The sequence below is a fragment of the Phycodurus eques genome, chromosome 11 (genome assembly GCF_024500275.1).
Source record: "Phycodurus eques isolate BA_2022a chromosome 11, UOR_Pequ_1.1, whole genome shotgun sequence".
Lineage (NCBI taxonomy): Eukaryota > Metazoa > Chordata > Actinopteri > Syngnathiformes > Syngnathidae > Phycodurus > Phycodurus eques.
Genome location: NC_084535.1, coordinates 19,417,372 through 19,440,557, shown reverse-complemented (window position 1 = coordinate 19,440,557; position 23,186 = coordinate 19,417,372). Strand labels below are relative to the sequence as shown.

At 40.1% G+C, this 23,186-nt stretch overlaps 1 protein-coding gene across 7 annotated transcripts in view; it reads right to left on the bottom strand.

Annotated features, from left to right (window-relative positions):
- The window catches only part of cdh23 (cadherin-related 23), a 199,021-nt gene that overhangs the window by 167,791 nt on the left and 8,044 nt on the right, over positions 1 to 23,186 (bottom strand). For all 7 annotated transcript variants that reach the window (XR_009769490.1, XR_009769491.1, XM_061690790.1 and 4 more), the window contains exons 2-3: positions 17,427 to 17,517; positions 14,530 to 14,604 (exon numbers count right to left, since the gene is read on the bottom strand). Coding sequence is in view for 5 of the 7 variants with exons in the window: in XM_061690790.1 (XP_061546774.1) it covers positions 14,530 to 14,604; positions 17,427 to 17,508 (157 nt within the window). In the remaining 2 variants the exon portion in view is untranslated. The remainder of the gene's footprint in view (positions 1 to 14,529; positions 14,605 to 17,426; positions 17,518 to 23,186) is intronic.

Genomic DNA, 23,186 nt, shown 5'->3' with positions numbered 1-23,186 from the left:
GCATACAGTATTTCCACTTTAGGCATTAGTGATATAAATGATCAACTCAGTTACACCAACATGAATGCAAGTAACAAACATACACGCATTCCCTAAACTCACACCTATAGCTACCCTGCAGTGGAGCAAAAAGGGTGGTTGGTGATGTGAAACATCAATTTCCAGGTTAGCTGCTCAGTGTGGCTCAGGCTGGTATCAGCTGTGACCCAGCTGGGCCAGATAAGCAGCTGCAAAAAGCTGATCTGCCATCCAGCAATGCAGCTCTTTGTAATGGAGAGTATGGTAATGCATGCACACACAAAAACACACACACACACATGCAGACAAACAGAAAACTTGAGAGCCATAATTTAAATAAATGCTGTGCTGTTTGAAATCCGTCCAAACAGTACACAAAACCATACAAATGACCACTATGGAAGGAGAGGGTTAATAATTTGATCTGATCTACACAACTGTGTAAGACATCAAACTTTACAAGTGTTTATGTGCATTTGCTTTGAGTGTAAAACATTTGGTTATTGGGTTCAATTATTGATTTTGAAATTATATTGTTATTATATTATTATATTATATATATTATATAATTACTACTACGCTTTAATAGTAGTAGTTTCTGCTCATTAGTTTTAAATTGTTTAAATTGTTTTGTGGCAACCCACACCTGAGGTCAAATATCGCTAGTAATAAAAAACCCTCAAGGAGTGCTTTACAGACCTTTTTGGCTGGATTTACACTCGATGGTTCAACTAACATAATTCTGATGTTCTTCTCCCAAATGGTACAATTTGGATGTGCATCATGGCAGCATAAAGAGACAAAAACATGCAGAAATGGATACTTCTAAGTATGGAATTTATCTCAATTTATCTTTTTATTAAATAGTGATATTTATCTGTCTGTCCTCAGTGGAAATAGACAGATCATACAGTATATCACCTGTCAATGTAAGCCTGGGATCGTCAAATTGCAACTAAGTACATGTTATCAAAATTAACCTTTAAAACATGAATTTAATATTTAAAAATGTAAAATTACATATGATTACATGTGCAGTGTTCATGTCAGAGCACATTATTATGGAACAGAGGAGGAACATGATAATTGGGTGTACTGTATACAAATTAATAGATAAAACACAGTAAAATTAAGTATTAAAATGCTATACAGTAAATATTTAGAATTATTAATTTTATTTGTTATCATTATATAACACGGCACGGTGGACGACTGGTTCAAACCCCGGCCCCGCCTGTGTAGAGTTTGCATGTTCTCCCCGTGCCTGTGTGGGTTTTCTCCGGGCATTCTGGTTTCCTCCCACATCCCAAAAACATGCATGGTAGGTTGATTGAAGACTCTAAATAGCCCGTAGGTATGAATGTGAGTGTGAATGGTTGTTCAGTTCAGGGTGTACCCTGCCTATTGCCTGAAGATAGCTGGGATAGGTTCCGGCACGCTCGCGTAGAGTGAGAATAAAAGGCAGGGGCGGTTTTAGGCCTATTTTAGAGAGCAACCCTCAAGCTCAGTCTGGTGGACGTCCGGGACGCCAGACTTGAAGTGCTTGGCTAGGCCGGTCAGGAGGTCGGCCAGGACGCCAAGCACAAGGTTTCTTACTAGGACGTTCAGTAGGATGGCCATGAAACCAGACCCTACGGCGTTGCAAGTGCCAGACACAAGGTTTCGATAGTGGTCACAGGACATTCACCGCCGCAGAGACAGGAGACCGGCCCCGCGGTTCGTGCGGGCCAGTCGTGACGTGGACAGGTGAACGATGCAAATTTACCCATTGTGGGACTAATAAATCATTATTATATCGTAAATTAATTACAGTGATGGGTGTCTTCACATAGATGACTATCTATCCATTTTCTGTGGCTAATGCTTATGCTCACTAGGGTCACGGGTGACTTGGAACATATCCCAGCTGACTTTGGGCAGGGTACACCCTAAACAATATATATTCATCCATCCACCCATTTTCTGTACCGCTTATTCTCACTCGGGTTGCGGGCGTGCTGGAGCCTATCCCAGCTATCTTCAGGCAATAGGCAGGGTACACCAGGTGACTAAAGGAGAGAGTGGTGAAACGACCTGAACTGATCGCCAGCTAATCACAGGGCACATATAGACAAACAACCATTCAGACTCAGATTCACACAGAAGGACAATTTAGAGCGTTCACTTAACCTAAAATATAATGGTTTTGGAATGTGGAAGGAAGTACCTACTACCCAGAGAAAATGCATGCGTTCAAGCACAGGGAGGACATGCAAACTCCACACCAGAGACCAGATTCGAAATCACAACCTCAGAACTGTGAGGCACATGTGCTGACGACTCGTTGACTGTTCCGCCACCCAAAAAACATGCGACTCGAAAACTGCATCAGTCTACCTTTTTATTACACTCAAAATTAAATTGAAACATTTGATATTTACCGTCAGAGTTGGGTAGCGTAGCCAAATATTGTACTCAAGTAATATGACTCAAGTAAAAGTAAAAAGTAGTCATCCAAAAAATTTAAATACTCAGTGAAAAAAACTACTCAAGTACTGAGTAAATGGTGAGTAATTTCTGATTTATTTTGTAACTCAAATAAAGTAAAATAAATAAAAAGATAACATGCAAATTCTGATATCGCTGTGTGTGTGTGTGTGTGTGTGTGTGTGTGTGTGTGTGTGTGTGTGTGTGTGTATTGCGTGTGCAGGTGTGCGTGCATGCATGCGTGCGAGATTGGCATGTACCCCAAAAAGATGCATGTTTTACAGTTACTTAAGACCATAAAATAGGGCTAACAGTTTTGTCAAGTTAGAAGTGGGCAGACAGTGCCAGACAAATACTATAATGCATGAAAGCTGTCTTTTTTTCTGTTGTTGTCTGAAATGTAAACACACTCACGCACCATTGTCTTTAATGGAAATAACGACCTTTTCAAAATGGCCGCCACGTAGGCAGGTTTATTAGCCGGGCTGGTGTATCAAGTGGTCATACAGTATCTATGCCCGTAAAGTCCAACAGAAGACGTTGTGTACGGTCATGTGACTGTCTTGTGTCGTTTGATTAGTGAATTAGCATCAAACGCCACTAGAGGTTACAGTGTATTGGAGCAAACAGCGTTCAAGATAGAAAGCACACGAAAACATTGATAAAAAAGCAATCATTGATAAACAAAGGTAGCGAGTGGCATGTAGATCATTGTAAAAGTAAAAGTACCATTTCTTCTTAACATAAATACTCGAGTAAAGGTAAAATGTGTGCTGCATTAAAGCTACTCTGACAAAAAAAATGTATCCAAAATGCTACTTGAGTAAATGTAACGCGTTCCTACCCACCTCTGTTCACCGTACGTTTTTTGGCATCATAGATTTTATTTATTTATTTTTGGTAGGGCTCATTAGAAATATATTCAATAAACATTTGGGTGATGTTATTAGTTTCACACCCAAGCTAAAATTGAAAACATTATCTCATGAGTAATTGTGACCTTAAATGGCTTTTGACCCAAATAGATGTGAGCCGTGTGTAGCAACGTCGGAGAGCCTGATCCCTGTTGGTCGGATTATCGAACCACTGCCAGTATCGCATTGATGAGAGTCAGTTCAGTTACACGGCTCACCCTGGTATCACACTGCCTTCCCTCAGACGATTTAAATTAACTGGTATCGCACCGCCTTCCCTCAGACGATTTCAATTAACTTCTGAAACCCACAAAACTATTCCACACATAGCCAGCGGCTTTTCAACTTGCTTCTGCAGTCAAAGTAACAAGTCGTGTGGTCATTACACAGGATAATGTGGAACCACCAAAGAAGCAATATGTGTTTCTATTCGAGAGAGGGGTTAGAGATCACTACTGTGTGATGTCTAGAAGACAGCATCTTACATCATCTACATTCAATATTCTACTGTGCATTACAAATGGAATACCAAACCGAATGGTGAATATCAATTTGAGGCATATATGTACCGTTGTCCTCATAAGTTTACATGCCAAGGCAGAATTTGTGAACTATTGGTTTTTTTTCTAAATACAACTGATGACTGAACAACAACAATCATTCATTTCTTTATGGTTATGTTTTGTGAAATGGTAATGCTTTTCTGGAATGCTTGACACTTTAATTTGAATTCCATTAAAATAAAATTAAATATGTTTCGCCTGGACCTTCATGTTTTCTTTAAAGAATTGTACACATCTTACAAATTCTGCCTGGGTAAGTGAGGAGAAGCGGCTCAGAAAATGGATGGATGGATGTTGTACTGTACATGTCACTAATTTGTGTCTGAATGTTCTCTGTAACAATAATCCCACATCCAAGGCACGAATTAAGCGGTCGCGCATCACAGTTTGAAAGTTAAAATTCGCATTTTGCGCCTCAAAAAACCCATTGAAAAGCAAATTGCTCATCACAGTTTAACCGCGGAGTTGGTTGCGAAGAAGGAAGCATGCAGGGGCGTATGTGACACAATGGGCTTGACACAACGCGCCTACGTCACTGATGTGTGGGATGTAGAATGTAGGGATGAAAGAAGGGATGTCCCGATCACATATTTTTGCACCCGAGTCAGAGTCTGAGTCTTTGATTTTAAGTATCTGCTGATACCGAGTCCTAGGGCTGCACAATTAATCAAATTTTAAACGTGATCACGATTTTGGCTGCCACAAATAAATGAAGCTGATCGTCTGCGATTTTTTACATTTAAAATAAAGGCACTGCTGCGTATGAAAAGTGCTTTATTTGCAGCAGTGCCCACAACCTAGTTAGCCAGCCACCAGGAGGCGAACGTATGGTCAAGGCTTCATTAAGCTACAGCACTGTGCTCCGGTGCTAACTTCAAAAGAAAAGCGAAACTTTGAGTCAGCTCGGTGAAAAATGTGGCAAATGTGGCCAGAGAGGAATAAGAGTCAAATATGTCATGAACCCTCCCAGAGGAGGGTTTCTGAGAAGTCAGATGAAGGAAGTATTTGTTTTCTCTCGATGTTTCTTCATTTTAGTTTGAACAAATTGAGAATATGTCTTGTTCCTAGTCAGGTGGTCTAAGGTTATAAATGAACAGCCATGAACCTAAAGTATTAATACGTCACAAAATGCTAAAATGCACAAAGGCTGTTAATGCTTTTTTTAAATTAATCTTATCTTATCTTTTATGCACAATGTGAATTTAAGTAATAAAAACTCTTTATTATATATAAAAAAGAAACCAATAGGCATGCGTCATTAAGTGAAAGCTCATGTATATATTTTTTTTTATTCATAATTGCTCTTTAACCAAGCAAAAATAGTTTATCCAAATACTCGATTCCACCCATCCATTTTCAACACCGCGTATCCTGGTTAGGGTCACGGGACGCTGGAGCCTATCCCAGCTGACTTCGGGTGAAAGACGGACTACACCCTGAACTGGTCGCCAGTCAGTCGCAGGGCACATATAGACACGGACAACCATTCGCACTCACATTCACACCGTCACAGAGTGGGAACTGAACCCACGCTGCCTGCACCAAAGTCAGGCGAGTGTACCACTACACCATCAGTGACCGCCAAATACTTGATTGCTCGATAAAATTTAGAGGAGGATGTTCGAGTATTAAAATTCATTAGCTCCAGTCCTACATTATACTCTCCGTTATATTGTCGTATTTTTATTATTTAACCAAACCCTTGCTTTGGGTCTGTGCCATTAACCTGCAAAAATTCCTCCTCAAAATTAGAAAGTGGATCCTCAAATGATGAAACACTGAGCCTTGGGATGCATCATTATGACACTAACCAATCACGTACTGGGAAAAATCTTGCGCGACCTCATGATGGATGGTGTGTTTGCAGATGCTGCTAAACTACGCAAACCCATTATTTCCTGGGAAAGGAATGGATGAGCAAGGTACAAGGCAGCGATAAGAGATGATTGACTAAACCAAAACAGAGGTCCCTCATCAGTGGCCATTGTGGGACAGCCAATTGACAGAATGGAGCTGTATCAGGAAGTAAGAAGATGTGAATCCTTTTGAGTGAGGCAGGCAAGTAAAAGTTGTAGTCATTAAGAATATCTCCCGGATATGTTGGGACTCATCTTCTGCACAGATCAGGTAGTTCAAACCTCCACAGGGATGGATACTTGCCTTCTGCAGCTGATAGATAGGATTTATAAAGGTAAGAAACATGCAGACAGAGACACAGCCACTGTGATTCTCATAGCGCATCCACCAACTCAAACTCACAAACAGGGACAGAAGCTGGCAGAAATACAGAGGACAGATACTTCTCATGCCAATTTGACTAAATGAGAGCTGAATGTGGGAGCGTAAACAGACTTCTGCACTGGCCTGCGCAGTCAGTAACAAATATCGAGAGCATGTATTCTGCAAGAATAGATGGCACTGGATACTGGCCAGAATCCCAGAAAAAGTGAATTCACTCAAAAAGTATCTTTTGCCTTCTACCCCGGACTCCTCCTCTTTCCCCTGATTACCCTTTTATTTTATCACAGCTCATTCTGCTGTATCTCTGGTGGTTTTATATCCATTTCAGTTTTAGATTACCTGATCTGTGGAAGCAGACAGGCGGAAAAGTCTTAGGTAAAGTCTGTCTTCTATAAAACATGCCAGCCGAGCCATTTCACAGTCACATTTTGATTTTGATAAGACAACATTCAACATCTATAAGAACAGAAACGAAAAGTATCTTGAAATAATATTGTTTGGCTATTACAAGCCCCGAGCATTTGCTTGTTTTATATGTTTTATTCATCAATAAAAAAAGGTTCCCTAACTGACCATCTAATATACATTTCATAAAACTAATGCTGGACCAAATTAGCGAACCAGAGAAACCATGCTTGCGTTTCTTATCAGTCCCACAAGAGATTTCACAAGAGCCACCAATTTAGCCAAAAAGCAAAAAAATAAAAGCAATAAGCAGCATTCATTTCTTCAAACACAAGACCAATACCGGCAGTCAAACTCCTTCATAAGTCATTTATTATTTCAGCAGTTCTCAGGAAACTAATGCCAATGAATCACATAACAATATGAGAAAAGTTAGTTCATTATCATCAACTATGAGATCCATGACCAGCCAAAATATGATATTAGAAGTACAGGTATTAAAAAAATAAATAAATAAAAATTGCACCAATACATGAACCAAAAGCAACCCAATGTGCTTTTTTTTTTTTTTTTAATGTAGGCAACACAAACAAAACACAGTTCTATTACTTTGCATTCCCTCACCAACGCATACCAGAAAGGGGTATTTATTTTCAGCTAATTGAAATGGATAAAGGGAAATGGCTTAAATTAACGTTAGATTTCTGATACATGCTGTTAATTGTTTCAATTATTTGTTTTGGTGGGCATAGTGGATTTTGCGGAGAGTTCACTTAACTGCATATGACTTCAGTTGTTCAAATACATCATTAGCAAACTTTTTTTGTAAAATATCCAAACTAAATAAAGTCTTTTCACTAATCAATAATGACTCATGAGATTTAAACCAAAAAGCAGACAAGCTGCTGTATACAGTATTCTAATTAGTATTATTATAATTAGTTTTCTGAAGAATAAACTGGGGGAGATTGAGGGATGTAAAACATATGTAATGACAAATTAGTATTTTGACATACCATTACTTCAACAAAACCATTTGTCAGTCTCAGGTGTAGTTTAGGGGGGGGGGGGAACAAATAAGTAAGCAATCTAACACGCATACAGCTACCAACAACAGCAGGTTGCTATACTCATTTGTTTATGAGTGCAGAAATGCTGCACAATCAATTTATATTGAAGAAGAAAGCTGAGGAATACCGGAGGTCCATTGGAGAGTGTTGACAAGCCATAGTTAAAGAGTAGTGTGCATTCAGTAGCTGACAGCAGGGAGTACTTCCTTGGGGCCACTTGCACCTCCTTAATCATTGTTGAATTAGGAATACCACAGACGTAATTAAATTTACAGCCATTTACAGTGACAATATGACCATTTGAGGGAGGAGAAGAGGCAGCATACATGTCAGGATAAAACATTTTTGGACTACAATGTTTGTTGGTGTCATGCATATTGAAACTGATGCTGCAAAAGAATAATTTGTGTAATAATGTGTGGTCTTGGTAATTTTATCATTAAAAAGCCTATACTCTCTCTCTTCTCTTATCTTTCGTCTTAGGCTACATATTTAACTCTTAAAAAAAAAATCACATTCTGTGTACAAGACATTCAAAACATTCAAATTGAATCTCATTATATTCATCTTCATCAGGAATTAAACTGTGATAGATACTGACTTACCACTCCACCGGTGGATGGAAGTATCTCATTTCAAACAAATATAGTCTTCTCCTTAAAGGTTTACTGTAATTGTTGTACTTGGAAGAGAGCTTAATCTGCAGAATCAGGGCAACGTGATTTAGAAGATGGAAGCATTTAATCAAATTTCTTCACTTCTATTTTCAGAATCCAACTCCTGACACACCACACTGTTATCTAACTGCCATTGTATACAAGTGGATGATCCCATTGCCTACACTTTATCAACCATTTAGCGATCTGGTGGCTCTTGGTATTGCTGCTGTTCAATTCCTGTTTCCAAATTGACAGTAAAACCCATCAAACAAAAGTGCCTTGAGTTCAGCAAAGTGTAACTACAGCAGTGAACCATTCGGCATCTGATACACTGCGGCCCCTGTGAGGCAATCAATAATTACCAGTGCATACTGTATATTTAATTTAAAAAGAACCTGTGTGCAGCCAACAAAAACACAGATGGATATGACCAATGACCAATGACTAGATCTGGCCAATGTGGCGTCGTAGGAGAGATACCCCCCTCATTGGCGATTTATGCACGCTTGCAAAAGAATTCAAAAAGCACAATTGATGAGATCAAATGGCACCCAATTTTATAATATAAGAGTACATTTTAAATAATTTAATTTTTCATAATTTAAAATATAAAAATTAAAAACCCATCTATATGTCCATCAAGTTTTATCTATCTATGTCGCTCTCTCTCTAGGCACTGACAAGTGGCTGGATTGCTGTTTGAATATTGATAGATTTTAGGTGTTGTCATGCCTTTCCATGCCTTTTTGCACCTTTGCACTTTTTCCCTGCGTCATTTCACACAACTTAATTTCTGAATTTATTTGCTCTACTTTTTCTGTATGTATGGATTATTTGGGTTGTTCCCAACATCTGGTGAAATGTTCATGTCAGTAGCACCTTTGGAATATATATTTAATGAGAAAAATGGTGATGTGAATATTTACTTTTAAACCCTTATTTCAGCCACTATGTACAGTATATTGTGCTTCTATTCCAAATTAGACGCACCGCTTAAACCACAGGCGTCTAACTCAAGACCCAGGGGCCAGATGCGGCTCGCCACATCATTTTATGTGGCCCGCGAAAGCAAATCATGCTCGTCAACCTCCGTGATTTTTGCTAAAATCTGTACCCAAATTCCAAATTGTCATAATAATAAACGATAATGTTGAGATATTGAATTTTTCTGTTCCCAACCCTTCTTCTACAGTAATTTAAACAATACTTGAACAAACTATTATCCTTGTCTTCTGATTTCAAAACTAGCTATCCCTCAATTTGCTGTGTAATTGTAATAATATGATTTGGTGATTAAACATTTATATGGTTTCACTGTTCTAATGGCCCTCTGAGGGAAAGCATAACTACAATGCAGCCCAAGACAAAAATGAGTTTGACACCACTGGCTTAAACGATCTTACATTCCAAACAATTCAGTTGCGTACTGCGTACAGCTGCTGCACACACGGCGCAATCATGGCGGAACTTTCATAAAGTCCCAGTCAATACGACAATCTTGACACACTGGAAGAGCTCGTCAGTAACATAACTAGGGACCTTGTCCGTGCTATGCAGAGTCTGTCAAAGATGCTGGCCTTGAAGTCCTCAATAACAACATCGCACAACTTATGAGTGACGCCGAGCACAAAACCTTAAAAGATAAAAATCTTGCTGGAACGCTTGGTTGCATGGTGCTGAACTTAATGTCCCATCTACGGGCAATTTAGAGTCCTACCACGCATGTTTTTGGGACGTGGGAGGAAACCGGAGTGCCCGGAGAAAACCCACCCAGACACGGGGAGAACATGCAAACTCCACACAGGCAGGGCTGAGGATTGAACCCCGGTCCTCAGAAGTGTGAGGCAGACGCTCTAACCAGCGTGCCGCCGCCAATCCAATAATAAATCAAAATCATGGACTGACCGCAACTCTAACTCGCGCAAAACTTACATGTCAAAACAGGGTACACGCAATGACCAGCCTAACTCTGACTCGTCTAACCGAGACCCTAAAACGACTAGTGACAACCGAGAAAAGGACTCCCGAACTAACAGCTCCCAAAGGGAACTTAGTGCCTTGCCAAAAGAATTACTTGAGGGGCTCTGCAGCCTGTCCAAAGACAAAAAGTGGGACCCATCATTATGACTAGGCCTAACCGAGTTGGACAGAGCCACAGAGGATGCGATAGGTCAACCAGGTAACCTCCATTGTTCCCCTAATGACCTGCCAAGTGCCTCTGTGACCCCGGTCGACTCCACGACAAAGTCACCTCGTCATAACCTTAGCGGACCACTTTGTGACGACCAATCCCGAGACCCCTCTGGTGCCATCCTAATCGTTTGACTAGACCCAGACGAGGCACCTGACTCGCGTAACATTACGCTACTGAATAACGTTATGCCATTCCGATAGCTGTTGGGTGACCTAACCGCTAAAGGTACTTCTCGGATGTTCTATTTAACCTTTACACACGAGCATGAACTTGTCCGCGAAGCTCTTATTGACCCCGCGGAAGGCATCACTTTTATATCCCACACTGTGTTCAATCAACTTCTGACATTGCTACAAGCCAGTGGCCGTGACCTTCAACTCTCCGCGCATTTTCAGTGATTAACACTGAGCTAAACACCTTAACTATGCTCCACTGGACAATTGGCCCCACGTCGTTAGTCCAGCCGGTCTACGTGTCTCCAATTGAATCCGTTCCCCTGCTCATCAGCCAAGACCTGCTCTACCGCTTCGAACCACTAATTGATTACAAAAATCTTCAGCTGTGGGCGCAGGTGGAACAAGCGTTACCACCACCAACTCGGGATGTGGACAAAATCCTAGGTTACGCATGGTGGGTGTGTCAGAAGTCTGGACAGGAAAATGCGCGTAGATGGAAAGTGCACAATCCCAGGTGCGTACAACTATGTCCCCAAACGTTGTAAGCGACTTCCAGAAAGCTATCCAATACATGTAGAGAAGATAAGATATTTTAGTGAGCTGATCAAATATTTATTGGTGATGATAATCGGTGCCAGCAGACTTTTTTTTTAGCTCTCGACATCATTGCATTGTGGTGGCCAGATTTGCCAGGTTTGGCGCATGCACAACACAAAAAAATAATAATTGTTCTTTTAAAAACAAAACGTATACTCTCTATTGAAAACTGAGATTGTAAACAGTATGACTTGTCAAGTCAAAGTCAAGTTTCCCCAATTTCGATTAATTTGTCATTGTCATTTGTAGTAGTACTAATTGCGCATTGCATTACATCTGAATCTATTTTAGTTTTCCATTTTAAGAGTTCACACAAATAACTATTTTTAATATATTGAAGGTAAATTTTCATCCCAACTTTGTGGTGCCCCTGAAGGCCATGCCCCTGCCAATGACCTCAGATTACTAATTTATGGTACCTGTAACATAAATTAAAAATTATGGCCTCTAGCGCACACAATTGAAATCAGATTAAGTCAGTATATCAGCATGGAAATGTAACTTTTAGTTGATACCGATTGCCCTGCGATTAGCTGACGACCAGTTCAGGGTGTACCTCGCCTCTCGCCTGAAGATAGCTGGGATAGGCTCCAGCACGCCTGCGACCCGAGTGAAGATAAGCGGTAAAGAAAATGGATGGATGGATGGATGAATGGATGGATGGATGAATGGATGGATGGATGGATGATACCGATGCACCTTAGCAATTACTAAGTACATCACCACTGAGAATGAGTAAGACAAACTGCACAGAAACTAGAGTGGCTGTAGAAATCTGATCACTGTTTTATTGTCATGCAGTTTCTCTTCCAAGCAGTCAGACACGTACACATTCAAGGTTTAAAGATATGCAAAATAATGGCCAGGTAGGTAAAATAGGGGGTTTCCACCACAGGAACCTTTGCTGGAACTTCACTATCTACCATGGTAGCTTGAGTTCCCCCTCTGTCCCCACCAAAAAAAAAAAAAAAAAAAAAAAAACTAACAGGGTACGGAAGGTTCCCCCTGGATTATTTCGTTCCTCCTGGTGCATATAGGATCTTCCGAGACCTACCAGGAACTCTTACAGGGGATGGGCTGTGCTGACGAACGCTGATTTGTTGACAGACCTCTGTAGGTGTTTACTTTTTCATTCACAGAGCTGCCATTATGCGGCGTTGAGCAAGGCTCGAAAAAAGTGGATTAAAATACATTGAAAAGTAAAACTTCAAATCACCGATCGAGCGTAGCAGTGACGGACCTCGCGGCGGACCTCGCGGCGGCGTACCTCGCCACTGGCTCGCGGCAAGGTCCGCCGCTGGAAATCTGTAAGCTTCTGTTGCACAATCTATTTAGGTATGTCATCTCAATAAAATAGAATAAATATATTTTAATTTATTGAAATGTACCTGTATATAATAAAACTCCCGACCTCAAAGACTGTCTGCAGCTAGGTTAGCATTGCAAATGTGAATCAGTTCTCAATTGCCTCACCTGGATAAAGGGTTAGGTTTTAAAGGTATCAATAATATTTGAGATTTAGATTAAGATATAAAATAAGACATTGAAAACATGAAATACCAGAATTTTGGAGATCCAATAGGTGTCAGTAATCAACATCAGCCTCATTTGCTTAAGATACCCTGAACTAATTAGTACATGGGCCACAGGAACATTTTGCTACCAGGATCTCCTCCTACCAGGAACTCAAAGTTCCTGGGCTGGTTGGTGGAAAAGCCCCTGTTATGACTATTAATTAAAGCACCCCCACTGTAACCTTAAATGCCGACTTGACTTTTGTATTCTTTCACAGTCTTTCCACACAACCTTGAGATGAAAAATGTTTTTAATGTGCCATCTCTTCAAATCAAGACTGAGAACAATGTCAGCATCGAAACAGCTGTCAGGCTACTGTATTAGTTGCTTGATAGTGAATTATTTAGGGTTTTGACTGTGAGGAAGAGGATGGGTTGGACATATTACACCCACTGCTCACATAACACCAGCAGTTGCTTGTGTGCTTGTGTGCTTGTGTATGGCCTCATGTTTTTATGTATTGGAGGGCCTCCTGGACGAGGACATCTGCTGAGCTAATAAACAATAATCTTGACAAACAGTCACTGTCCAATCTCTCAGCCCACCCTCATCATCACACCACCGAAGAATCCATCACAGGCTGGGCCAGGGACATGACTGACAGAGCTTTGGACCACTGGAATGTACTGTGCTGGAGCACAGCCCAGCTGCTAGAGGACACAATGATTCATGGTCAGAGGGCAACCCAGACACAGCAGTTTGGGAAATAAGCATCACCCAACAACACAGCCCAACCTTTTATTGATACACAAGCTGGAAAAAATGATGAACCTCTGCCAAAACCTGACATTGCTTTAGGGCTATGGTGATGATGATGTACTGTGGCTCAGACGGTAACTATGCCCTTCCCTGGGTACAACAATAAACAGACAACTAAGATGATGATGATGATAATAAACATGATGAGAGCAAAGGTGTACAGAGTGGTTGCAATACTAATGAAGATGTGACTCTTATTTTGTACTCTCAGGAGTAAAGAAAAAGTCATTTAAGTTGTTAGTAGGAAGCATATAAACGACTCACATGCTTCAAATCTGAGAGAACAGGCTTTGATAAGCAAGACCACTGTCTTATAGTGTCGAAAGGTCATGTCACAAAAAAATAAAAAAATAAACAACAACAAAACACACAGCCCCTGAGATCAATCTAATATAAAAAAAAATCCTGTCCTTTGACACAGCAAGAGATGATGAGAAGACAGGCGTCACCAAATTGATCTGTCAATCACCGCAGCCAACAGGAAAAACATCAAATAAATGTGAGGAGGAATAGAACCGTGTCATGGAGGATTTCAGATACGTGTGATGTTTTACCCAAATAGCCATGGCACAATATATTCAGTATAAGAATATGAATATTAATAACATTAAAACTTTATTGTCTGAAAAATCTACTACCCCAGGATTATAATGCTGGCATCAGAAATTGGAATTTATTTCTGCTCACAGTACATATAAGAACATCCAGATAGAAAAGAGCCATTGCAATCACTGTCAGTTCTTATTTTGACATCCCTTTGCATTGTTTTCTTTCTCAGTTTATGTTCCCAATACTCAAAGCAGAAATGACAATGATTGTTTTACCATACTTTCTTCAAACTGCGTACAGTTGAGCATGCTATAGAGCATAGTGACAGCCCACACAGACTCACCAACAGGCATATCTTCGTAGATGAGAAGGTACGTTGAGAAGAAGTAGTTCAGGAAACGTGGCGGCTGGTTGGATCCTATGAGCCAGAAGAAAGCAAAAAATAGTCATTCCCATTATATCCTGGAATCTTTTGATGGAATGGTTCCGTTTCAACATTTTATCCGGGTTGTTTATTCGCCATTAAGTATTAGCTAATGTTGTCAGAAAAATAAGCTCAATGTGTATGTGCAAACCCCAAAAACTCCAAAACACCACATAATCATAGACCAGGAGTGTGCCATGCCATCATTAAAAGTGGTTAAAGGGTTAGGTTTTGGGCACATTATTTTACACCACTTTTTTTAACCAGAAAATAACTCAAGTTTTTCTAACTACATTGCTTTACGCTTACTTTATATGAAATATCTAAAATCATTATTTATCATCATCAAAAACATAAAATTGTCAAACAATAATGTTCCTTATACTTTTTTTTTGTTTTGTTTTGCAAAATACTTAATCGATCAAAGTGATGGTTTGCTATTTATTTATTTATTTGCTGCTGTGCTTGTGCCATAATAATCAAAGCAAAAGACAAACTCTTTCACCTTTCAGGATCAATATAAATATGTAAAGTAACAATGGCATTATTCAAACAGTGCAAACAGTAGGCTATCAACAACTGAAGAGTACATATCAGTGGGGAAATTGGAGAACCTTTTTTTATCAGTAATTTCAGTGGCACACACTGGAGGCTCTATTGAGAAATTCTGTTGTAAAAACGTTGTTATTCCTATAGAAGGATGCTTAGGTAGTCCTTAACAAACACATGAATGCAGACTATTTAATTGTTGACAAATACTTAAAAATATATTGAAAAAAAACAGTTGTTAATCAGCCAGATACTGCCTCACCAAGTCTAAAGAAAAATCTTATCCGACCACAGGTAGCGGCCAGCTCTGGTGAATTTCCATTACATTAGGACAAAGGTGTCAAACTCAAGGCCTTGAGTTTGACACCTTTGTCCTAATGTAATGGAAATCCCGCCCCCCACATAATTCTATGTGGCCCGCGAGAGCCAATCTTGTGCATCAAATTCCATGATTCTCGCTAAAATCTGCAGAATTTTGAACTGTCATAAGTACTAAATATTAACGTCCAGATTTTGTAAGCATTATTTTCTGACCAAATCCCTTTTTACAGTACAGTAATTTGAGCAGTAGTGGAACAAATTATTTTCCTTGACTTCTAACTTCAAAACTAGCTATCAATCAACTTGTTGTGTATATGTGATAATATGACAGGCGATTAAGCATTTATATGGTTTCACAGTCATAACCATAACTACATTGCTGCCTGTGACAAAAATAAATTGGACATCCCTGCATCAGGATGACCAAATGTTCTCTATTCCCCTAACATAACCAGTTTGAAATGGGTCACATTACTTCAGAAGACGTTTTGTATCGATTGAACGTCATTGGAAAACAAGTCAGAGTAAGGCTATATGAAAAAATTGTATCAGCACGTATTGCTCTGACTTGCACTTCAGTTCAAATCCCCCCCTCCTGCACAGACGGACTGGATCATCCATTAATGGCCATCTTTTCAGTCACTGGTCATCCAATCATTGGCTAGTCTAATATGTCAATCATTGAAGATGCACTAATCGTCATGATTTTGTGTTTGCCAATCATTACATTACAATTTGACTAGCTGCTGTATCCCATATGATCATTCTCACTGAAGAAACAGATGTCTAACAAATTACCACCTCTCTACCATTGCCTATACCATCCATGGTGCACTTAACTGTACCAATTGGTGGGGAAAAAAAAAAAAAAAAAAAAAACGTTTTGCAAGCCCATGTGTCATTAGATGTTATGCTTGGATCATGAAATGCAGATCAATTGTAGCCAGTTAGTAAAGACAGCAATGATCATCTATCTAGTTTAGCAGATGAGGGGGGGGGGGGGGGTACAGGTTCAACATGCTAATGGATTGGTAAAGACAGGACAAAGGTGAAGGTGAAGAGGAGACAACAAAGGAGAGAAGAATGATGGGTGAACATAAACAGCATGCAGACACAAGGTGTCAGATAACAATAGCGGGAAAAAGGCGAGGGACTCCAGTTATTTAAAAAAAAAACTGATCAACTCATTGTGCTTGATGGAAACATGTGGTGGCATTCGCTTAATAATATTCTCTACTGCTTCACCGCTGCGTGTGATTGGATGTGTCTCCTGCCTGTCACTGTGAGACATTTCGCGTGACTTTACACTGTGCTTAAGCTCCTTCGCTATGTCCGACTCAGACACTCATATGGCACACTCAGCAAGAACACAAAAATATTCTGAAGAAGTTTGTAGGACAATTGCAGACAAGGCAGATGAGGAATAAGTAGAACAGAAAGAATAAGGACTGTAGAGATGATGAAACGTGAAATGAATTGCACGGGCTGAAAGCAAAAGGTGTCAAAAAAGGTACCAGGATGCTTTATTTGCGGAGGCACAAGAGAATTCTTTCAGACAAGTGATCACAAGGAGATGACAAAGACAATTATTGGCTGTCAAATCTTAATTGCTGTATCGAACAAAAGATGTTCACAGTTCACCTAACTGATTCTTCAGGAATATTGTTTTTTCTTGATTTGCTTTCTGTAACAGACAAATTATACACATCACTAATTCTAAATCTCAAATTCAGCTGCTCACATACAGTACTTTAAACAACAACGACAAAATATTTTGGGCATTAATTACCTAATTTGCTAAACTAATCAGAAAATTAATTGTTTGTAGGAATAAATGGTCTTAGTATAAATTAGAAGGTGAAATGGATGCCTCTTCTTTGGAATTAAAACCCTAGTCTTGTTTTTGCTGAATTATACATTTAATATTAATAGTGAGAACAGCTCACCTTCACAGGCGTGTAGAATAAGGAACGGAAGGAGGAGCTCGGCAAATGTCATCCTGCTACCGATAGCCACACTCAGTGACATCACCTGCACCTGAAAAACGAAAACACACATAACAGTCAAAATACAGATTCAGTCCTAGGTGTTAAACTTAATGTCCTGACGGAAGTGTTGGTTTTGTAAGTGTGAATTCAAGTTAGATTTATCGCAAAAACACGAACACAAAATGTGTGTTGAAGTACCCTCATCAAGAAATGTGTGTCATCTGTGGTAGTAAGTCTTTCTGCTGTTTTGTCTTTCACTTTTTTCTTTTTTTGGAACTATCTCATAATGATTTTAGATCCTGCTGTCCAGCACCCTTGTTTTCCTTCTATTTGAACTTTAACTATATTTTTGAGATCCATTCCTGCCTTGCCTTGCCTGCTTCCCTGCACTTGGGTCCACCTGCCGTTTTGCCTCCACTCCACCACAAAAACTCCCTTTTGGCAGAATGACAGGAGCAAGCGTCGGCCTGCTTGCCATCACTGAGCTCGTCCTCAGCCTTTCGACAAAGCCCCCCTCAGCCAGTAAGGCCTCTTGTTCTTTGCTATATGTCCTTCTTCACCAGCGTCCAGTGTTTCTTGTGTTTCATATGATTGTTTTTCAGCCCATCAGCCTGTTTCCTCCCCTTGTGGTTTGTCTACTCCCTGTCAATTTTTGTCATGTTTTTTTTTTCTGATCTGTGCATGCCCTCACCTATTTCTTTTCTCTTTAACCTTTACTTGGGTACCCATTTGGCCTTTTATACAGGACCGCCGTGTGGTGGTCAATGGAGGCAACCAAGTAAAGCTCATTGTTGTTTTGTTCACCCATTTTCTCTGTCACCACTTTCCACACCTGTTTCGTCGTCACCTTGTTCCGCACCTGTCCTCCTGATCTCGTCACATGCCTGACACTTCACCTCCAATGGTGCAACCCTTTTTCACCTCCACAACACCACAACAAACTGCCTTTTGACATCTCTAGCAATTAGGATATATAAATGGTTTGACTCTCTGTTCTGCAGATTAATGCTGATATTCTATTAGATTTATCGCCTCAATTAAAGTGATGGTTGCTGCACAACTCAAGTTATTCATACTTGTAATGTTTAAAATGTCTTAGTAAACAGATTTTGAAGGCATGCAAGGCCTTTTGTGATGTCTGTCTCCACCCCTCCCCCTACCCCCACACACACTCACAATGTTCATCCTACTCCTATTTTTCCCTCTACAATCAAAAAATGTCCTTGTGCGGCCTTGCAATAGTGACCAATCTTAAATGCCAGCAATTTAATTTTTGAAGGGTTATCTTTCTAAATTCCTCTAGTCCCTAGTGTCATCACAGTTTCAAGGGATGGTAGCTTTTAAATGCATAGCGCATAGCACTGTTTGTCCCCCCACTTATCTGATTGTACAATAGCAGAATACAGATATGCATTTAAGTACAAAAATGTGTGACAATAAAATCAAATGCATATGCTCCTTAATGCTACTCTTTGCTGTCCATTTGTCGTGTTGCTTTTAGAGATATTACGTGGGATTAAAGGTTGACAAAGCAGCAAACATTTCCAAGTGAATGTGAAAGAGATGGAATGTAATGAAAAGCTGGATTGTGGTAAATGCCTCTGTATGTGTGCTTTTAATTGGTTTCCTCTGTTTCATTGTTTTTTTCCCATATACTGGAACAATGCATAAAACATCTATACATTGCTTGTTTTCTAGTGAAACCTTAACAGTTAACCAACTGTCTTCTAAAATATGTTTTCTTTTTTATTTGGGCCACCGTAAGCAGTCCCAAATTGAATGAATTTCCAGCACAATTGTAAAAATATATCCATTTCATACCTGACAAAAACAAGTACATGACAACGTGTGCACTGATATTAAGTAGGGCTTGGTGAAGGTCACTGCAAGCCTGACATTATGCAGAAAATTGTGAGGTGTCTATTTTCCATCCATCCATCCATTTTAGATACCAATTGTTGACATCAGGGTCATGGTTGAGCTAGAGCCAATCAGAGCTGACTTTGGACCCCAGCCAATCGCAGTATGCATATAGACAAACAATCCTTCACACCCACATTCATACCTATGGACAATTTATATTCTTCAATTAATCTAACATGCAGGTTTTTGAAATGTAGGAGGAAGCCGGCAGACGTGCTAACCACTGTGACATTGTGCTGCCTTCAGTCCATTTTTATTTCCATTTAATTAAAGGTCTACTTACAAAAGAAAAGTCCATCCAATTCCACATTCCTAATAGTGGTCTCGTCATTTATTGCCACACAGTTCAGAGGTGTATCGTTCGACTAGCACAGAAAATTAGGTTTAGTATTGCTGTAGAATTCAAGTCTTGATATCTGTGACCATTCAGGTGGCACACTGGGTAAATACTATAATGTAACATTATTGTATACATGTATACACTCTCTTGTTACTTTTCAGTTGTATTAATATGTTTATGTTTGTACATTTCATACCTGGTACCATCTACCTGAGCAGAGGGGAATATAATTAAGGCAGATATGCACATAGGTTAATGATTAGTGTAAAAACACTATTAGGACATGATGGGATGTTCCCCTCACTCACTTATGTACGTGGCAATTAAACAGTGTAGGACATGACTAAACAGCAGGGTAATTGCTGAGGCAAGCTGCTCCCCACTGTGGCGCTGCCCCACTCTGCTGACTGTACTGTCACAATGTATTAAGCCTTCACTTTCCTCCTCCTCTGCCAGGGTCTCTGCTCATCTTCGGCTCACCTCGTTCACCCATGACAGCTTTTCATACCGGTCCCGCACTGCCTTTTGTGTCATTCGTTTTAGTCACTTGTCACTTTCCCTATATGTGTTATTCTTTGTGGTCACGTCATGAGGAATCATTGTACAATCGACTGAGATGTAAGGCACATGTAAATGCAGTCTATTGAGAACACATACGGCACCCATTGGGCACAATCCAACTTCATTTAGCCCACCCTACCCGTCTATTTAAAGAGCGGTAGTTTTACAGCATATGCAAGAGTAATGTGTGATTAAGGCCGTATAAAGAGATGAGTAATATGTGGAGCCGCTGCGATATCGCCAAAGAGATGATCCTATTTCTTCAGGCTTCCAGCACTCCAAATTATTGATTACATGGCCATTGTGTCTGATTGGCCTTAACCTCAAAGGTACTCTTCTTACTGGAAGAGGTGGGCCTCAGGTGTGGATTATCCCAGCAAATCAATGATCATTTTCAGTCAGCTTTCTGTCCTCATGAAAAAGCCATCAGTCATTAGCACAGTGATCAGAAAATCAACAGACATTTGGCTTTGTCAAGGGGGGTGGAGGTGCAGTGCTGCGCCGATGAGCTGCGTAATGACATTTGTCCCACCCTCCTGATCTTTTTATCATCAACATGACATGACACTTAAAGGATGACTCTGCAAAGCTCTTTTGAATGACATAACAGGTCAACATGTTGACATTTAGTCAGCCGATCATGTCGTGCTACATAAATAAAAGGGTATAATCAAACATAGTAAAACTGAACTAGAATGGTGACTGTAATCTTGTCCACTTATCCCAGGGTGACCTTTGAATGTATTGTACAGCTTCTTTTGCATAAATGGGCAAACATTTTCTCAAAACACAGGAAGAAATATCAAAAGTTGTACCTGAGGAGCAGATGCTGTTATGTCAGCAAGTTCAAGATGTGGTTTGCTTTCACATTAGGTTTAATTCCATCATAGGTGAAACTATGTCCCCCTCCCCAACACTAGGTGGCAATGATGCTCCATCATCCTTCCATTTTCCGTACCGCTGATCCTCAACAGGGTCACGGGCATGCTGGCGCCTATCTCAGCTGATTCTGGGCGAGAGACGGCTGACACTCTGAACTGGTTTCCAGCCAATCGCAGGTCACATATAGACAATACCATTGGCACTCACCTATTCACACCTACGGGCAATTTAGTCTTCAATTAACCTACGATTCTTTTTTGGGGATGTTGGAGGAAACCGGAGTACCCGGAGAAAACCCACATAGGCACAGGGGGAACATGCAAACTCCACACAGGCGAGGCCGGATTTGAACCCAGGTCCCCAGAACTGTGCAGCAGACGTGCTAACGAGTTGATCACCGTGTAGGCGCGATAATCCACCTTTTAGCCCATTTAGCTGTGAGGACGCAACAAGGTAGATCTGGATGCTACTTTTTGCTCAGTGGTAAAAGTTGAGCATCTTAAACGGATACCTTTACAGCTCTGTGCATCTCGTACGTGTGGTAAAGTTTGATCTTTTGCACAAGGGAGCTCTGCTAGGGCTTTGTGGTTGCAATGACACTTTTAGAGCCAAGACAACCTGTCATTCAATTATTGGATGATGATGATCAAAAGGAAAGACTGGTAGATTTGTTTTCTTTTAAAAAGGATGGCTTGGATATTGGAATATTTTGAAAACAATTTTTAAGATGAGGTCAGTATCTTAAATGCATTCATTTGTTATCTTTGTAATGAGTTTGATTAAACATTTACACCACTTCATGTTGATTTTCATTAGGGGAATATGAGGCACAGTTGAATCTATTATTTGTTTACAGTAGTATTTTATTTGTCATGGATTAACAAACATTTTATTCAAATGAGTAGAAAATGCAGTTCTGGTGTTCAGTTCTTTTTTATAGACATATAATTTCTGAATTACAGAGTATGAAATCTACCTTTTCCACTTCACTCGAAATGAAGACGGATCCCATCTGACTCGCCGATTGAAAATGTACCTTGGCTGAAACCTCCTCTCAATAATAGATACAAAATTATAAACTCCCTGCCAGGCTAAGAGAGGACATTGCTGTAACATCTACCCGGCCAATCGCTGCACTTCCACTGGAGATGCTACCAGGAGCCTTCGTGATGGTGTACACAGTGACAGTGAAGCTGTTTAAAACACAGCAGGAGGAGGTGCAGTTCACACAACACCTGTGGTGACAGTGATTTTTATGAAGATGATGGTAGTGCCGTGTTACATCCTTCATCATGAAACACTTTATCAAGTCATATAAAAACATCCTGTGCAACAGTGAATTGTCAAAGACAAATGAGGATGACTAAAGAGTAATATAGTTATTGATACACATGTACACTGTGTGACACTTTGGACTAATTCTGCATTGAAGGAGGTCAAGTATTGCTACATTAAATGTCAAGCATTTGTGACAAACAGTGCTAAGTGTGCGTGTGTGTCTGTGTGTGTGTTTAGTAGTAGTAGTAGTAATTGTGTGTTGTACTTTGGATGGTATTTTGTGATTGACAAATTGTTTTGGCCATCCATTCCATCATTGAGTTTGCAGGGAGGCAATAAAGATAACTCTTCCAGTGTCTTTTTCTTCTCCTGATTTTATTTTTACGCAGCCTAACGGGACTGACATACACATATGCTTAAAATTTTCACGAGATTTATTTTTCTTGTGAATATTCTCATCCTGGTTATTGTATTCTCAAGGTATTGAATCAATCGCAAGTGGACTGTTTTGCCTCTCATTCAAGCAGGCGTCATCAGTTCATCCCAAAAGAGTGAACCCATCCTTGGTCGGGGTCTGCCTCTACCTTGGAGGATCAATACTTTGGTCCTACACCTTGCCCTTTGACTAGAAATGTCCTATCTCGTCTTTGATCATTGACTGATGAAGACTGCTCAGATGAGAGTTGAAACATTTTCCAAGACAACCTGAACAGTCAAATTGCGAGCGATTCAAA